Source organism: Hyperoodon ampullatus (genome assembly GCF_949752795.1).
Source record: "Hyperoodon ampullatus genome assembly, chromosome: 1".
Classification (NCBI taxonomy): domain Eukaryota; kingdom Metazoa; phylum Chordata; class Mammalia; order Artiodactyla; family Ziphiidae; genus Hyperoodon; species Hyperoodon ampullatus.
Window position 1 is genome coordinate 154,982,185 of NC_136914.1, and position 12,718 is coordinate 154,994,902.

The following is a 12,718-nucleotide window of genomic DNA, read 5'->3' on the forward strand; positions in this document are numbered from 1 at the left end:
TGATAAACGGTATCTAAGTAAATATTAGTTACGATGAAACATTTCAAATGACATTTTATAATAATTTTAACTATATTTAATGATAAAAATCTTACAACTACTGTGAATTTAAAAAGAAATTAATGACCAGATGATTCTAAATGAAGCCTAAGAATCAAAGTGAAGCCAAGAACACTGACCATTTCACCTCCGTACGGGAATGACACAGGACAGGTTGACAAAGCTTCTTAAATGCTGAACTGTAATAGCAGCAGCTTTGATTTTGACAGATGCATCCAAGCTCCTTCCAGCAGTAAACCTCAACAAGCCGTGAAAATCCACAAACTGAAAATCTCAAATGAGAACATCAAAGAATACCTGTGTTTTGCAAGCATTTTTTTTTTATTAACAAGAGATTGAAACAGTCAAATTCAAATGAACTATGGGATGAAAGTTCCAGTTGCTAAGTTGCAAAATGAACACATAATGGAAAAATTAATTGACATTTAAAAATGTAAGATTACTTCTTTTCACCGAATTCCTCTACTTGCATCGCAGATAGAGTGGCGCACCCGTCTCAGGGCTTCAGTAGCCTGTCCATGGGAAGAAGAGGAGGCACTGATCAAAGAGGACCACAAACGTATCAGATTACTGTTCACAAGGAATTCTATACCTTTAACGTCTCCTTAGGTCAATATATAGATCTAAACTATAAGTGGAAACTGTCTACAATATTTCAATTTATGTGGATCCTTTTGTAAAAGATGAGTTTAGAGTTTCTAGTTCATCCTTATAGTTCTTGTAATGTTAGTTTTCCCCTTTACAGTGGTTTTTCCAGTTTATAAAAAACCATTACTCTGACCTATCAGTTTCCCTTTTTTTCCCTCAACTTTATTACCTTAAAAAAAACAACAACTTTACAGTTTGCTACTCTAAATCTTCAATGCCCAGTGCTATAAACTAGTTGAAAGAACATTCCTTAGCCTTCACGGATTGGATCTTTTAAATGCAAAAGTATCCACTAAATTAAAAAAAAAAAAGGATCATTATATTTTTCCTAAGTAATGATTATATGGAATTTAAACATATTTTTTAAAGGCTCTTTATCTCCAATTTTTGGACTACAAATTCTTGTTACATACTTCCTTTTTTTAAATTTCAGGGATGGGTAGTTTAGAAGTTACGGGTAACAAAAGATATGATGATTACTGGCTATTAATTGATCATGGATTGAGCAGTAAAAGATATTTCTACCAAAACTTTTTTCTTATAAAATTACTAAGAAAAATTTAAAAAGCTAGTGAGTCCACTGGGAGGTCAGAGGTAAAAGCTGCCTAGGAAAGAGATTATAGGGAAGTGCTCCAGAGCACAGGATCCAAACTTTGAGCTTCATACCTTGGTTTCCCCACTTTCTAACCGTGTATAACCTCTGTTTTCGCATCTGAAAGAAGGAAATGATGAAAGGAGGAATACCATATTGATTCTATTTTTAAGGAGAAGAAACTTGTAAAAACCTTTCGAGAGCTTAATAAAATTGTTTATCAGAGTGCTCATCTTCCTAAAATTTTACTTTCTTTTAGTTCTTAATAGTTACAGAATCTGCAATTGAGCTTGATATTGGACTTTGTTCTTTAAAAACACATATTCACTTAGAGATAGATTTCTATTGAAAACTGTTATTTTACTATCTCAAAGTCATTTAAGACATTTTTCCATATACATTTAAAGCTATGCCAATGTAGAATACAGATAACAAGAATAAAACTGTAGGAAATTAGTATCAGGACGTGTCAGCTATTTCACTGAACAAAACCACAATACAGAGAAGCCTGTGCAGGACCAAGATTTAACCCATGAGGATGAGCCACCGATTGTATTTCCCTGACACTAAATTCTGGCTCCCAAACAAGACCAGCTATAAGATGTGGTATTTGCAATAAGGTACCTTAGCAAGATCTTCTTTTAACTTGTTGTACTGCACCACATCAAAATGCTGTTGCTTTGATTTCTTATGGAAGAAGTGAAGAAACTGCCTACTCTTAATAGCTGAGTAAGTATAATCCTGGAAAAAAAAAAAGACAAAAAACCAGAACCGAACATGCTTTAAATGAACATAATACCTCTGCAAGAAACGTGCCTTAGCAACAACAAAGCAAAGGAAGGCAGATGAGTAAAATATGTGCAGTGGCCATCAGAGCAAGCATAAGGCAACACAAGTAAAACATTTAGTCTCATCTGCTGCTGCTCCTTTCAAAAGCAAGCAAGCTTGGAAGAGAAATCACACATATAGGGAAAGAAAAGAGAAAAAGGAAAATGCAGATTTTTGGCAAAATAATCACGAGATAAGCTAAAGTTACTGGGTGGTTTGCAATACAAATTCAATTTTATTTATAAACGGGACACAGAGTACACAAATTTGATGTGTTTATCTCAATGGAGGAATTTGTTAACTTGTACTATTTATTTCTCTATAGAGGTTATACACAGTTTCTCTGTGGTATATATAAATCTCCATCCTCTGGAAAACAACAAAATTTAATAGCTGATAAAAACCCAGATAGCAGTAAGTCAATAAATAAAAAGGCTTTATTGCTCATTACTTGGATAAGAAATTATTTATAAAAGATGCTATAACTTACCATTTTCTTAACAAACTACTCACCTGTCGAGTGACTATAAAGTATGCAAAAAAGACCATGGAATTTGAAAATGTGATGAAGTATGTAACTGGCTCCATGATATCCCAGGAGTACACCCACCAAGTGAGCCAGGCCATTGCCCCGCCCTGAATGGACAGCAATGCTAATCCAGCCCACAGAAGTCCATTGGTTTTGACTTCTGAGCGAGCTTCAATTCTCGCTTTCATCTGAGGGGAGAAAAAGTGACTGTTAGTTCAGTTTACAGTGCACCAACTTAAAAAAAAAAAAAAACAGAAAAGGAAGAAAACTAAAGTAATGCACATCTGTATTACTTTATTTAAAGAGGTCTGATTTATGAAAAAATAGAATGTATAAAACATATACATTCATGAGTGATCACTTATTTCCAAATCAGTTCATTAATAAACCATTTGTTAAATTATAAAGGCAATACCTGCCCATGGAAAAAAATTTAAATAGTATAGAAGGGTATACAATGAAAAATTCAGAAGTCATCCTCTGAAACCTAACTAAAAATTACATGCCTATTTTCTTTGACTCAGCAGTTTCACTTCTGGGAATTCATCCTACAGGTACACTTGCACACGTGTGATTCATCATAGGTTCATTCTTAAGAGTAAAAGACCATAAATTATCCAATTTTTCATCAAGGTATCATGCAGCTATAGTGAGGAGGCTCTCTATGTACCAATACGGAGATCTTTCCAGGATCTACTGTTAGTGAAAAAAGGTGAGAAAAGTGTATAACAGCATATACTGTTTCCTGGAAAAGGGAACAAAATAATAATATATTTGCATTTGTTTGCACATAGATAAAGAAAATCTGAGGGGCTTCCCTGGTGGCGCAGTGGTTGGGAGTCCGCCTGCCGATGCAGGGGACACGGGTTCGTGCCCTGGTCTGGGAGGATCCCACATGCCGCGGAGCGGCTAGGCCCGTGAGCCATGGCCACTGAGCTTGCGCGTCCGGGGCCTGTGCTCCGCAATGGGAGGGGCCACAACAGTGGGAGGCCCGCGTACCGCAAAAAAAAAAAAAAAAAAAAAAAAAAAAAAGAAAATCTGAAATGATTCACAGGTTCAGGGATATGGTACTGGGAGGACAGTAGGAGGAAAACTTTCCATTGGCCACCTTTTTAGGTTTTTAAATCTTAACACAAGTAAATATCACCAACTTTTTAAAAAGTAAAGAAAAAATTAAAACGTACCATCCAACAAATAGAAAAGTCCCTCTCTCTGGCATCCCCTAAGTATTCTTAGAGGTAATCACTATCAAAACTTTCTTTTAGGGACTTCCCTGGAGGTCCAGGGGTAAAGAATTAGCCTTCCAATGCAGGGGATGCAGGTTTGATCCCTGGTCAGGGAACTTAGATCCCACATGCTGCGGGGCAACTAAGCCCGTGCGCCACCAACTACTGAGCCCACCTCAACTAGAGAGCACACACGTCACAACTACAGAGCCCAAGTGCTCTGAAGCCCGCATGCCTCAAGGAAGACCTGACGCAGCCCCCCGCAAAAAAAGTTTCTTTTAACAACAAGGTCCGACTGTATATAGCACAGGGATCTATATTCAATACCCTGTGATAAACCATAATGGAAAAGAATATAAAAAAGAATGTGTGTATATGTATGTATAACTAAATCACTGCTGTACAGCAGAATTTAAAACAACTATACTTTCATAAAACAACAACAAAACAAGTTTCTTCTACCTCTAGAAACTTTTTATTCATACACAAGGATACACATACACCTACCCATTTTTAAAAATCACAAGTGGGATCAGAGGTTTAAAAAATGCATTTTTCCCTTAAATCAAAACAGACTCCTGCCCCTCCTCCCCAGAAATTTTTTTTTTTTCCTCCACCACTGATTAACTTCAGATGTTAGGAAGCCACTGCTAACTTTCCAGCTGTAATTCTGTTGAGCAGAGTGGGAGCCATGGGCCTATTCCCTGAAAAACAAACAGCGGTAGTGCTCCAGCTAGTGCATCCCAGCTCATCTTATACTCAGTTACCAAGATACTATGGCCAATCCATGGAAAGGATGCACGGCACAGAGTTTAAGACAGCAGCCTGGAGTCAGACCACCAGAGTTCAAGTTCTGGCTCTAATAAGTATTAGCTTATATACCTTTGCTGCCTTAGTTTCCTCATCTGAAGAATGAGGACGATAACAATACCAAACTCAGAGGCTCATTGTGAGGATTAAAGGAGAAAACAAGCCTATGTAAAGCGTTCAGAAAAACACTCACATGGAGCAATAATACCAATAAATATTGGGTATTATTTACAAACAGACTCAACAGGTGATGCTTCCGAACCTGTTCGAGGGGCTGCAGCTGTCCCTTCAGGTGGTCAATTTTCTCCAGCAGATGGTGCTCTCTCTTTTTCTGAAACTCTTCTAAATGCAAGGCTGTGAACATCCTGTGAACCAAGGATTTCATGTTTTCCATCTCAGTAGTGTGCTCACTACTCAGTTTTTCTGAGAAAAGAAGACACAAGGGAAACATAAGGCAGTTAACACATCTTTTCCTCCAGGGTTTGTAACTCTAGGGAACCAAATCTGAGCTCCCCTGGCTGGCCACTTGGACGCTCCCCACTCCTCGGGGGGCATTTGGTACCGGCCTGTATTCCTGTCTCAGGTGATTCCATTCATCTCTCTCTGGAATAATAAATAACCAGACAGTAGGTTTAAAATTCATTATGTTTTTGTCTTTTTTCTTTTGTAATATGACTAGTGCTGTTTTTTTAAAAAAAAGAAGAATAATACAGGAAAAGGAAGTATCCATCTACCAGAACCCAGGTGAATACCTCACCTGAGTTTGTAACACATTAGTTACAGGTTCACTTTTATACCTGAGTTAACCTCAGATCCTTCTTCACCCTCAACTATGTATCCAAAATCATTTTAGGATCCCCTGGGGAGGGAAACTGGTGTACAAACATGTAAACAAAAGTATAATATACATTTGAAAAGCAATTCAAGTGTAAGTTCTTTTCAACAAGGTATAGATCTGAAGGGAGGTTCATACTGACGAAAGGGAATCAGTTTCTGAGCTTTTAACACAGAGTTCTTTTGATTCTGGATTTCTCTCATACTACCACTTCAGTGGATCTATAGATCTACATAAAACTGTGCTGTAATGATGCCTTTCTGAGGGTTATAACTGTTCCCCACCACTGTAAGAGAATTTGAGATAGGGGGACAAAGTGAGGGGAGAGAAGACAGACCTTCCTGCCAGGCAGCAGAAACAACTGCAGATAAGGGAGATTTATGATCCCAGTGCCAGTATTATCCAGCGGTTTTCCAGTCTGTGACAGCAGTTAACCAGTCTGTTACAGACTGAAGTTAATTTTCCTCTATCTCCACCCCCTTCTTCAAGACTTTATTGTGGTCTTTAATCCCTTCCACATTCTAGGTTAAAACTCCACAAAGAGGTAGAAACGAGAAGTTCCCTTTTAGCCTTTTGAGATTTGCAGAACAGTCAGAGCCCTTTTGCTGTGATGAAAATGTATGGATACATAAAAGGTCTACATACAGAAAAATGGCAGAGATGGGGCATGATTTTGTCCAAAGCTGTGGAACATAACAAAGATAAACAAAGCCAGACACTAGTTCAAGTGGTAAGGATAGATTTTATTCAGTAACTACTGTACTAGGGAAGGGGATCTGGCATGAACTGAACTCAGCTTCTATTTGTGCAGAGGTGGAGGGGCGTTTTCAGGGAGGGAGGAGAACATCAAGGGGCTTAAGCAGAGTCAGGGAAGTGGAAATTTACAAAAAGTGGGAATGGAAGTTGCTTAATGTGACCAGGCCATTTGGGTCTGTTAACTGGCGCTTGTCCAGAAGAGGAAGATCAAGTAGAACAATGAGGTGCCCTGAAAATGTTTATCTCCACTTATTCCCTCAAATGCTAAATAAGAAGTAGAAGACCTTGCAGAGAGCTGGGAACTCACTGGACATGAAATTTCTATCCCATCATGGATTTTCACTTTCATTTTTCTCAATTTCTCCCATCCTTCTGTCTTTGGGGTTAAATACTGTCCTGATTTTTAAAAAGAATCAAGAATAGAAGAATGTTCATAATTGTTGAAATGATGGATTTGTTTTAATTTCTCTATACTTAATTTGTGTTTGAAAATTTTTAAAAATATTTTTCCTCAAGGGATCTTCAGAGTAATTGCTGATATCAGTGCTGGAGCATGAGATCAGCTGGATCGTCTAGTTATACCAGAAAGTAAGAAAATGCTTAAAATAAAAATGGGGGCAAGTCATAAGGACATGGGAGCCAATGATCTTCAAATTGTACCAGAGGGCTTCCCTGGTGGCGCAGTGGTTGAGAATCTGCCTGCCAATGCAGGGGATATGGGTTCGAGCCCTGGTCTGGGAGGATCCCACATGCCGTGGAGCAACTGGGCCCATGAGCCACAACTACTGAGCCTGAGTATCTGGAGCCTGTGCTCCGCAACAAGAGAGGCCGCGACAGTGAGGCCCGTGCACCGCGATGAAGAGTGGCCCCCGCTTGCCACAACTGGAGAAAGCCCTCGTACAGAAACGAAGACCTAATACAGCCAAAAATAAATATATAAATAAATAAATTTATTTTAAAAAAAAATTGTACCAGATATGGTTAGCAGGAGCCCCTTAAGCTGGCTCCTGTGTCCTTGTGACTTACTCCCATTTTTTGTTAGTATTTCCTTAATTTTTCTTTTATTGAAGTATAGTTGACTTACAATATTATATTAGTTTCAGGTGTACAGCATAGTAATTGAGTATTTTTACATATTATACTCCATTAAAAGTTATTACAAAATAATGGCTATAATTTCCTGTGCTGTATAATATCTCCTTGTTATTATTTTATAGTTTGTATCTCTTAATCCCCTACCCCTATCTTGCCTCTCCCCAGCCGGTAACCACTAGCTTGTTTTCTATATCTGTGAGTCTGTTTCTGTTTTGCTATATACATTCATTTTATTTTTTAGATTCTACACATAAGTGATATCATACAGTATTTGTTTTTGTCTGACTAAGCATAATATTTTCTAGGTCCATCCAGCTTGCTGCAAATGGCAGAATTTCATTCTTTTTTATGGCTGAGTAATATTCTAGTGTGTGTGTGTGTGTGTGTGTGTGTGTGTGTACATACAACATCTTCTTAAGCCAATCGTCTGTTGATGGACACTTGGGTTAACTACTGTAAACAGTGTTGCTATGAACACTGGGGTGCATGTATCTTTTCAAATTAGTGTTTTCATCTTTTTCTATATGCATACCAGGATTGGAATTGCTGGATCATATGGTAGTCCTATTTCTAGTTTTTTTGAGGAACCTCCACACTGTTTTCCATACTGGCTGCACTGATTTACATTCCCACCAGCAGTGTGCAAGGGTTTCCTTTCCTCCGCATCCTCACCAACATTTGTTATTTGTGGATGTTTCGATGATAGCTACTCTAACAGTTGTGAGGTGATATCTCATTGTTTTGATTTGCATCTCTCTAATAATTAGCGATGCTGAACATCTTTTCATGGGTCTGTTAGCTATCTGTATGTCTTCTTTGGAAAAATGTCTGTTCAGGTCTTCCGCCCAGTTTCCATTTGCATGAAATATCTTTTTCCATCCCCTCGTTTTCAGTCTGTGTATGTCTTTAGCTCTGAAGTGAGTCTCTTGTAGGCCAGCATACAGAAGTTTCTTGTTTTTTTTATCCAATCAGCTGCCCCTATGTCTTTTATTTATTTATTTATTTATTTATTTATTTTTTGTGGTACGCGGGCCCCTCACCGTTGTGGCCTCTCTCGTTGCAGAGCACAGGCTCTGGACGCGCAGGCCCAGCGGCCATGGCCCACGGGCCCAGCCGCTCCGTGGCACGTGGGACCCTCCCAGACCGGGGCACGAACCTGTGTCCCCTGCATCAGCAGGCGGACCCCCAACCACTGTGCCACCAGGGAAGCCCCCCTATGTCTTTTGAGTGGAGCATTTAGTCCACTGACATTTAAAGTAATTATTGATATGTATGTACTTATTGCCATTTTATTAACTTTTTTTAGTTGTTTTCGTAGTTCTTCTCTGTTTTATTTTCTGTATCTAAATCACCTCCCCCCACCACCTCTCCCCATCCCCTTGGCATCTACTGATGATTCCTGTCTGAATTTGGCTGCAATATAATGATTTTTGAACTACAACAGCCCTCCTCCCATATTTACCAGTCAGAACTTGGCATTCCAACTAAAAACATGAACCTTCCCTTATTTACTGATTTATTTATCTTACCATCTATTTATTAAGGCATAGACTCAGTATTACTTTATCTTAACCCCAATAGTCCACAACCACAGCTTGCTGAGAGCAGAAACCTCTGGAGCCAATACTGATAGGAACACTAAACTATAATCTTTGAATTGCTGAAGGCTCAGTGCTGACTAGTTTGAGAAATAAAAACAGTCACACATTCATGAGTTTTACCTCCAGGAGTCCCACCAGGTTCTCACAGTGAAGGTCAGAGATCAGAGAAAAATATCTCCCTGCTTCCAGCAGAGAAAGGAGAAAAGTAACCATTTTGAAACAGTCCTGAGCATTATTTTCTCCATACCAAGGAAATTACAGTTGACCCTCAAACAATATGGGGGATAGGGGCACCAACCCCACATGCAGTCAAAAATCCATGTATAACTTTATAGTTGGCCCTGTGTATTCATGATTCCATGGACTAAACCAACTGTGGACCACTTAGTACTACAGTGTTTATTGAAACAAATCTGCATGTAAAGTGGACCCATGCAGTTCAAACCTATGTTGTTCAAGGGTTAACTGTACTTTACCAGAACCTAGTCTGGCCTGGAGAAAGGGCAATTAGCCAACTCCAGGCCCCTCTAGCCTTCCTGTCTCATATAGGGGAGGGAAAAAATGGCTAAGAAACTCTTCTGAAGGTTACAGCACAGTAATCCTGGCCCAATAAAATCTTTGAGATTTAATCATAAAATTATAGAATGCTTCTCCCCCCCAAAACCTTAACACCACATCAACAGGGCTCCAGTTCTGTGCAAGACACAGACCCTATTCAAGAAAGAATTTCTAGGGAAACTCAAATACAACAGTGTAGAGAAACAGGGACACTAGAAAAAACTGAAGCCTCTGATACCTACAGCTATAGCAAACAGTAAACAGCTGAGCTCCTGGTCAGATACACATAAAACCTCAAACTAAAGACCTACTTGCTTCAGTTTCTATTTTTAATAATATCATGTCTAGCTTTCAACAAAAAATTACAAGGCAAGAAAAAAACAATCTAAAGAGACAAAGCAAGCATCAGAATCAGAATCTGATATGGCAGAGATTTTGGAATTTTCAGACCAGGAAATTAAGACAAATATGATTAATATGGTAAGGACTGTGATGGAAAAAGTTGACAACATGCAAGAACAGATGAGTAATGTAAACAGAGAGATGAACATTGTAACAAAGAATCAAAAAGAATTGCCAGAAATCAAAAACACTTTAATAGAAAGGAAGAATGCCTTTGACAGGCTCACCAGTAAACTAGACACAGAGGGGGAAAGAATCAGTCAGGCTGATCATGGTGATACCCACATCCAAAGACAAAAGAGAAGCTGCAATGAGATGGGAGGAGAGGTGCAATCACAATCAGATCAAATCCCATAACTGCTGGTGGGTGACTCACAAACTGGAGAACACTTATACCACAGAAGTCCACCCACTGGAGTGAAGATTCTGAGCCCCACGTCAGGCTTCCCAACCTGACGGCCAGGCAACAGGGGGAAGAATTTCTAGAGAATCAGACTTTGAAGGCTAGCAGGATTTGACTGCAGGACTTTGACAGACCTGGGGAAAACAAAGACTCCACTCTTGGAGTCCACTGCTGTGGAACAGAATAAATAAAAAAGAATGAAAAGAAATGAAGACGGCCTAAGAGACTTCTGGGACAGCATTAAACGCAAAAACATTCAAATTATACAGGTCCCAGAAGGAGAAGAGAGAGAGAAAGGACCCGAGAAAATATCTGAAGAGATTATAGTCAAAAACTTCCCTAACATGGGAAAGGAAATAGCCACCCAAATCCAGGAAGCTCAGTGAGTCCCATACAGGATAAACCCAAGGAGAAACACGCCAAGACACATAGTAATCAAATTGGCAAAAATTAAAGACAAAGAAAAATTCTTGAAGGCAGCAAGGGAAAAAAGACAAATAACATACAAGAGAAATCCCATAAGGTTAACAGCTGATTTCTCAGCAGAAACTCTACAAGCCAGAAGGGAGTGGCATGACATATTTAAAGTGATGAAAGGGGAGAAACTACAACCAAGATTACTCTACCCAGCAAGGATCTCATTCAGATTCAATGGAGAAATCAAAAGCTTTACAGACAAGCAAAAGCTAAGAGAATTCAGCACCACCAAATGAGCACTACAACAAATGCTAAAGGAACTACTCTAAGTGGGAAACACAAGAGAAGGACCTACAAGACAAACCCAAAACAATTAAGAAAATGGTCATAGGAACATACATATCAATAATTACCTTAAACATGAATGGATTAAATGCTCCAACCAAAAGACACAGGCTCACTGAATGGATACAAAAACAAGACCCATACATAGGCTGTCTAAAACAGACCCACTTCAGACCTAGGGACACATAGAGACTGAAAGTGAGGGGATGGAAAAAGATATTCCATGCAAATGGAAATCTAAAGAAAGCTGGAGTAGCAATACTCATATCAGATAAAATGGACTTTAAAATAAAGAATGTTACAAGAGACAAGGAAGGACACTAAATAATGATCAAGGGATTAATCCAAGAAGAAGATATAACAATTGTAAATATATATGCACCCAACATAGGAGCACCTCAATACATAAGGTAACTGCTAACAGCTATAAAAGAGGATAACAAAAGTAACACAATAATATTGGGGGACTTTAACACCTCATTTACACCAATGGACAGATCATCCAAACAGAAAATTAATAAGGAAACACAAGCTTTAAATGACACAATAGACCAGATAGATTTAATTGAGATTTATAGGACATTCCATCCAGAAACAGCAGATTACACTTTCTTCTCAAGTGTGCATGGAACATTCTCCAGGATAGATCACACCTTGGGTCACAAATCAAGCCTCAGTAAATTTAAGAAAACTGAAATCATATCAGGCATCTTTTCTGACCACAACACTATGAGTTAGAAATCAATTACAGGGGAAAAAACGTCAAAACACAAACAACATGGAGGCTAAACAATATGTTACTAAATAACCAAGAGATCACTGAAGAAATCAAAGAGGAAATCAAAAAATACCTAGAGAAAATGACAATGAAACACGATGATCCAAAACCTATGGGATGCAGCAAAAGCAGTACTAAGAGGGAAGTTTATAGCAGTACAATCCTACCTCAAGAAACAACAAACATCTCAAATAAACAACCTAACTTTAGACCTAAAGGAACTAGAGAAAGAAGAACAAACAAAACCCAAAGTTAGCAGAAGGAAAGAAATCATAAAGATCAGAGCAGAAATAAATGAAATAGAAACAAAGAAGACAATAGCAAAGATCAATAAAACTAAAAGCTGGTTCTTTGAGAAGATAAACAAAATTGATAAACCTTTAGCCAGACTTATCAAGAAAAAGAGGGAGAGGACTCAAATCAATAAAATTAGAAATGAAAAAGCAGAAGTTACAACAGACACCACAGAAATACAAAGTATCCTAAGAGACTACCACAAGTAACTCTATGCCAATGAAATGGACAATCTGGAAGAAATGGACAAATTCTTAGAAAGGTATAACCTTCCAAGAATGAACCAGGAAGAAATAGAAAATATGAACAGACCAATCACAAGTAATGAAATTGAAACTGTGATTAAAAGTCTTCCAACAAACAAAAGTCCAGGACCAGATGGCTTCACAGGTGAATTCTATCAAACATTTAGAGAAGAGCTAACACCCATTCTTCTCAAACTCTTCCAAAAAATTCCAGAGGAAGGAATACTCCAAAACGCCTTCTATGAGACCACCATCACCCTGATAACAAAACCAGACAAAGATACTACAAAAAAAGA

At 38.4% G+C, this 12,718-nt stretch overlaps 1 protein-coding gene across 2 annotated transcripts in view; it reads right to left on the reverse strand.

Moving 5' to 3' along the window:
- Positions 1-392: 392 nt before the first annotated feature.
- MCUB (mitochondrial calcium uniporter dominant negative subunit beta) overlaps positions 393-12,718 on the reverse strand; it is a gene marked incomplete at its 5' end in the record, with an annotated part of 90,343 nt that continues 78,017 nt past the window's right edge. Inside the window, 5 exons of one of the 2 annotated variants that reach the window (XM_079723949.1) lie at positions 449-572; positions 1,375-1,420; positions 1,925-2,041; positions 2,642-2,845; positions 4,956-5,116. In XM_079723949.1, the coding sequence (XP_079580075.1) occupies positions 565-572; positions 1,375-1,420; positions 1,925-2,041; positions 2,642-2,845; positions 4,956-5,116 (536 nt within the window). In that variant the 3' untranslated portion in view covers positions 449-564. Of the gene's footprint in view, positions 573-1,374; positions 1,421-1,924; positions 2,042-2,641; positions 2,846-4,955; positions 5,117-12,718 lie in introns of both variants that reach the window. The other variant, XM_079723948.1, reaches the window with a different exon arrangement.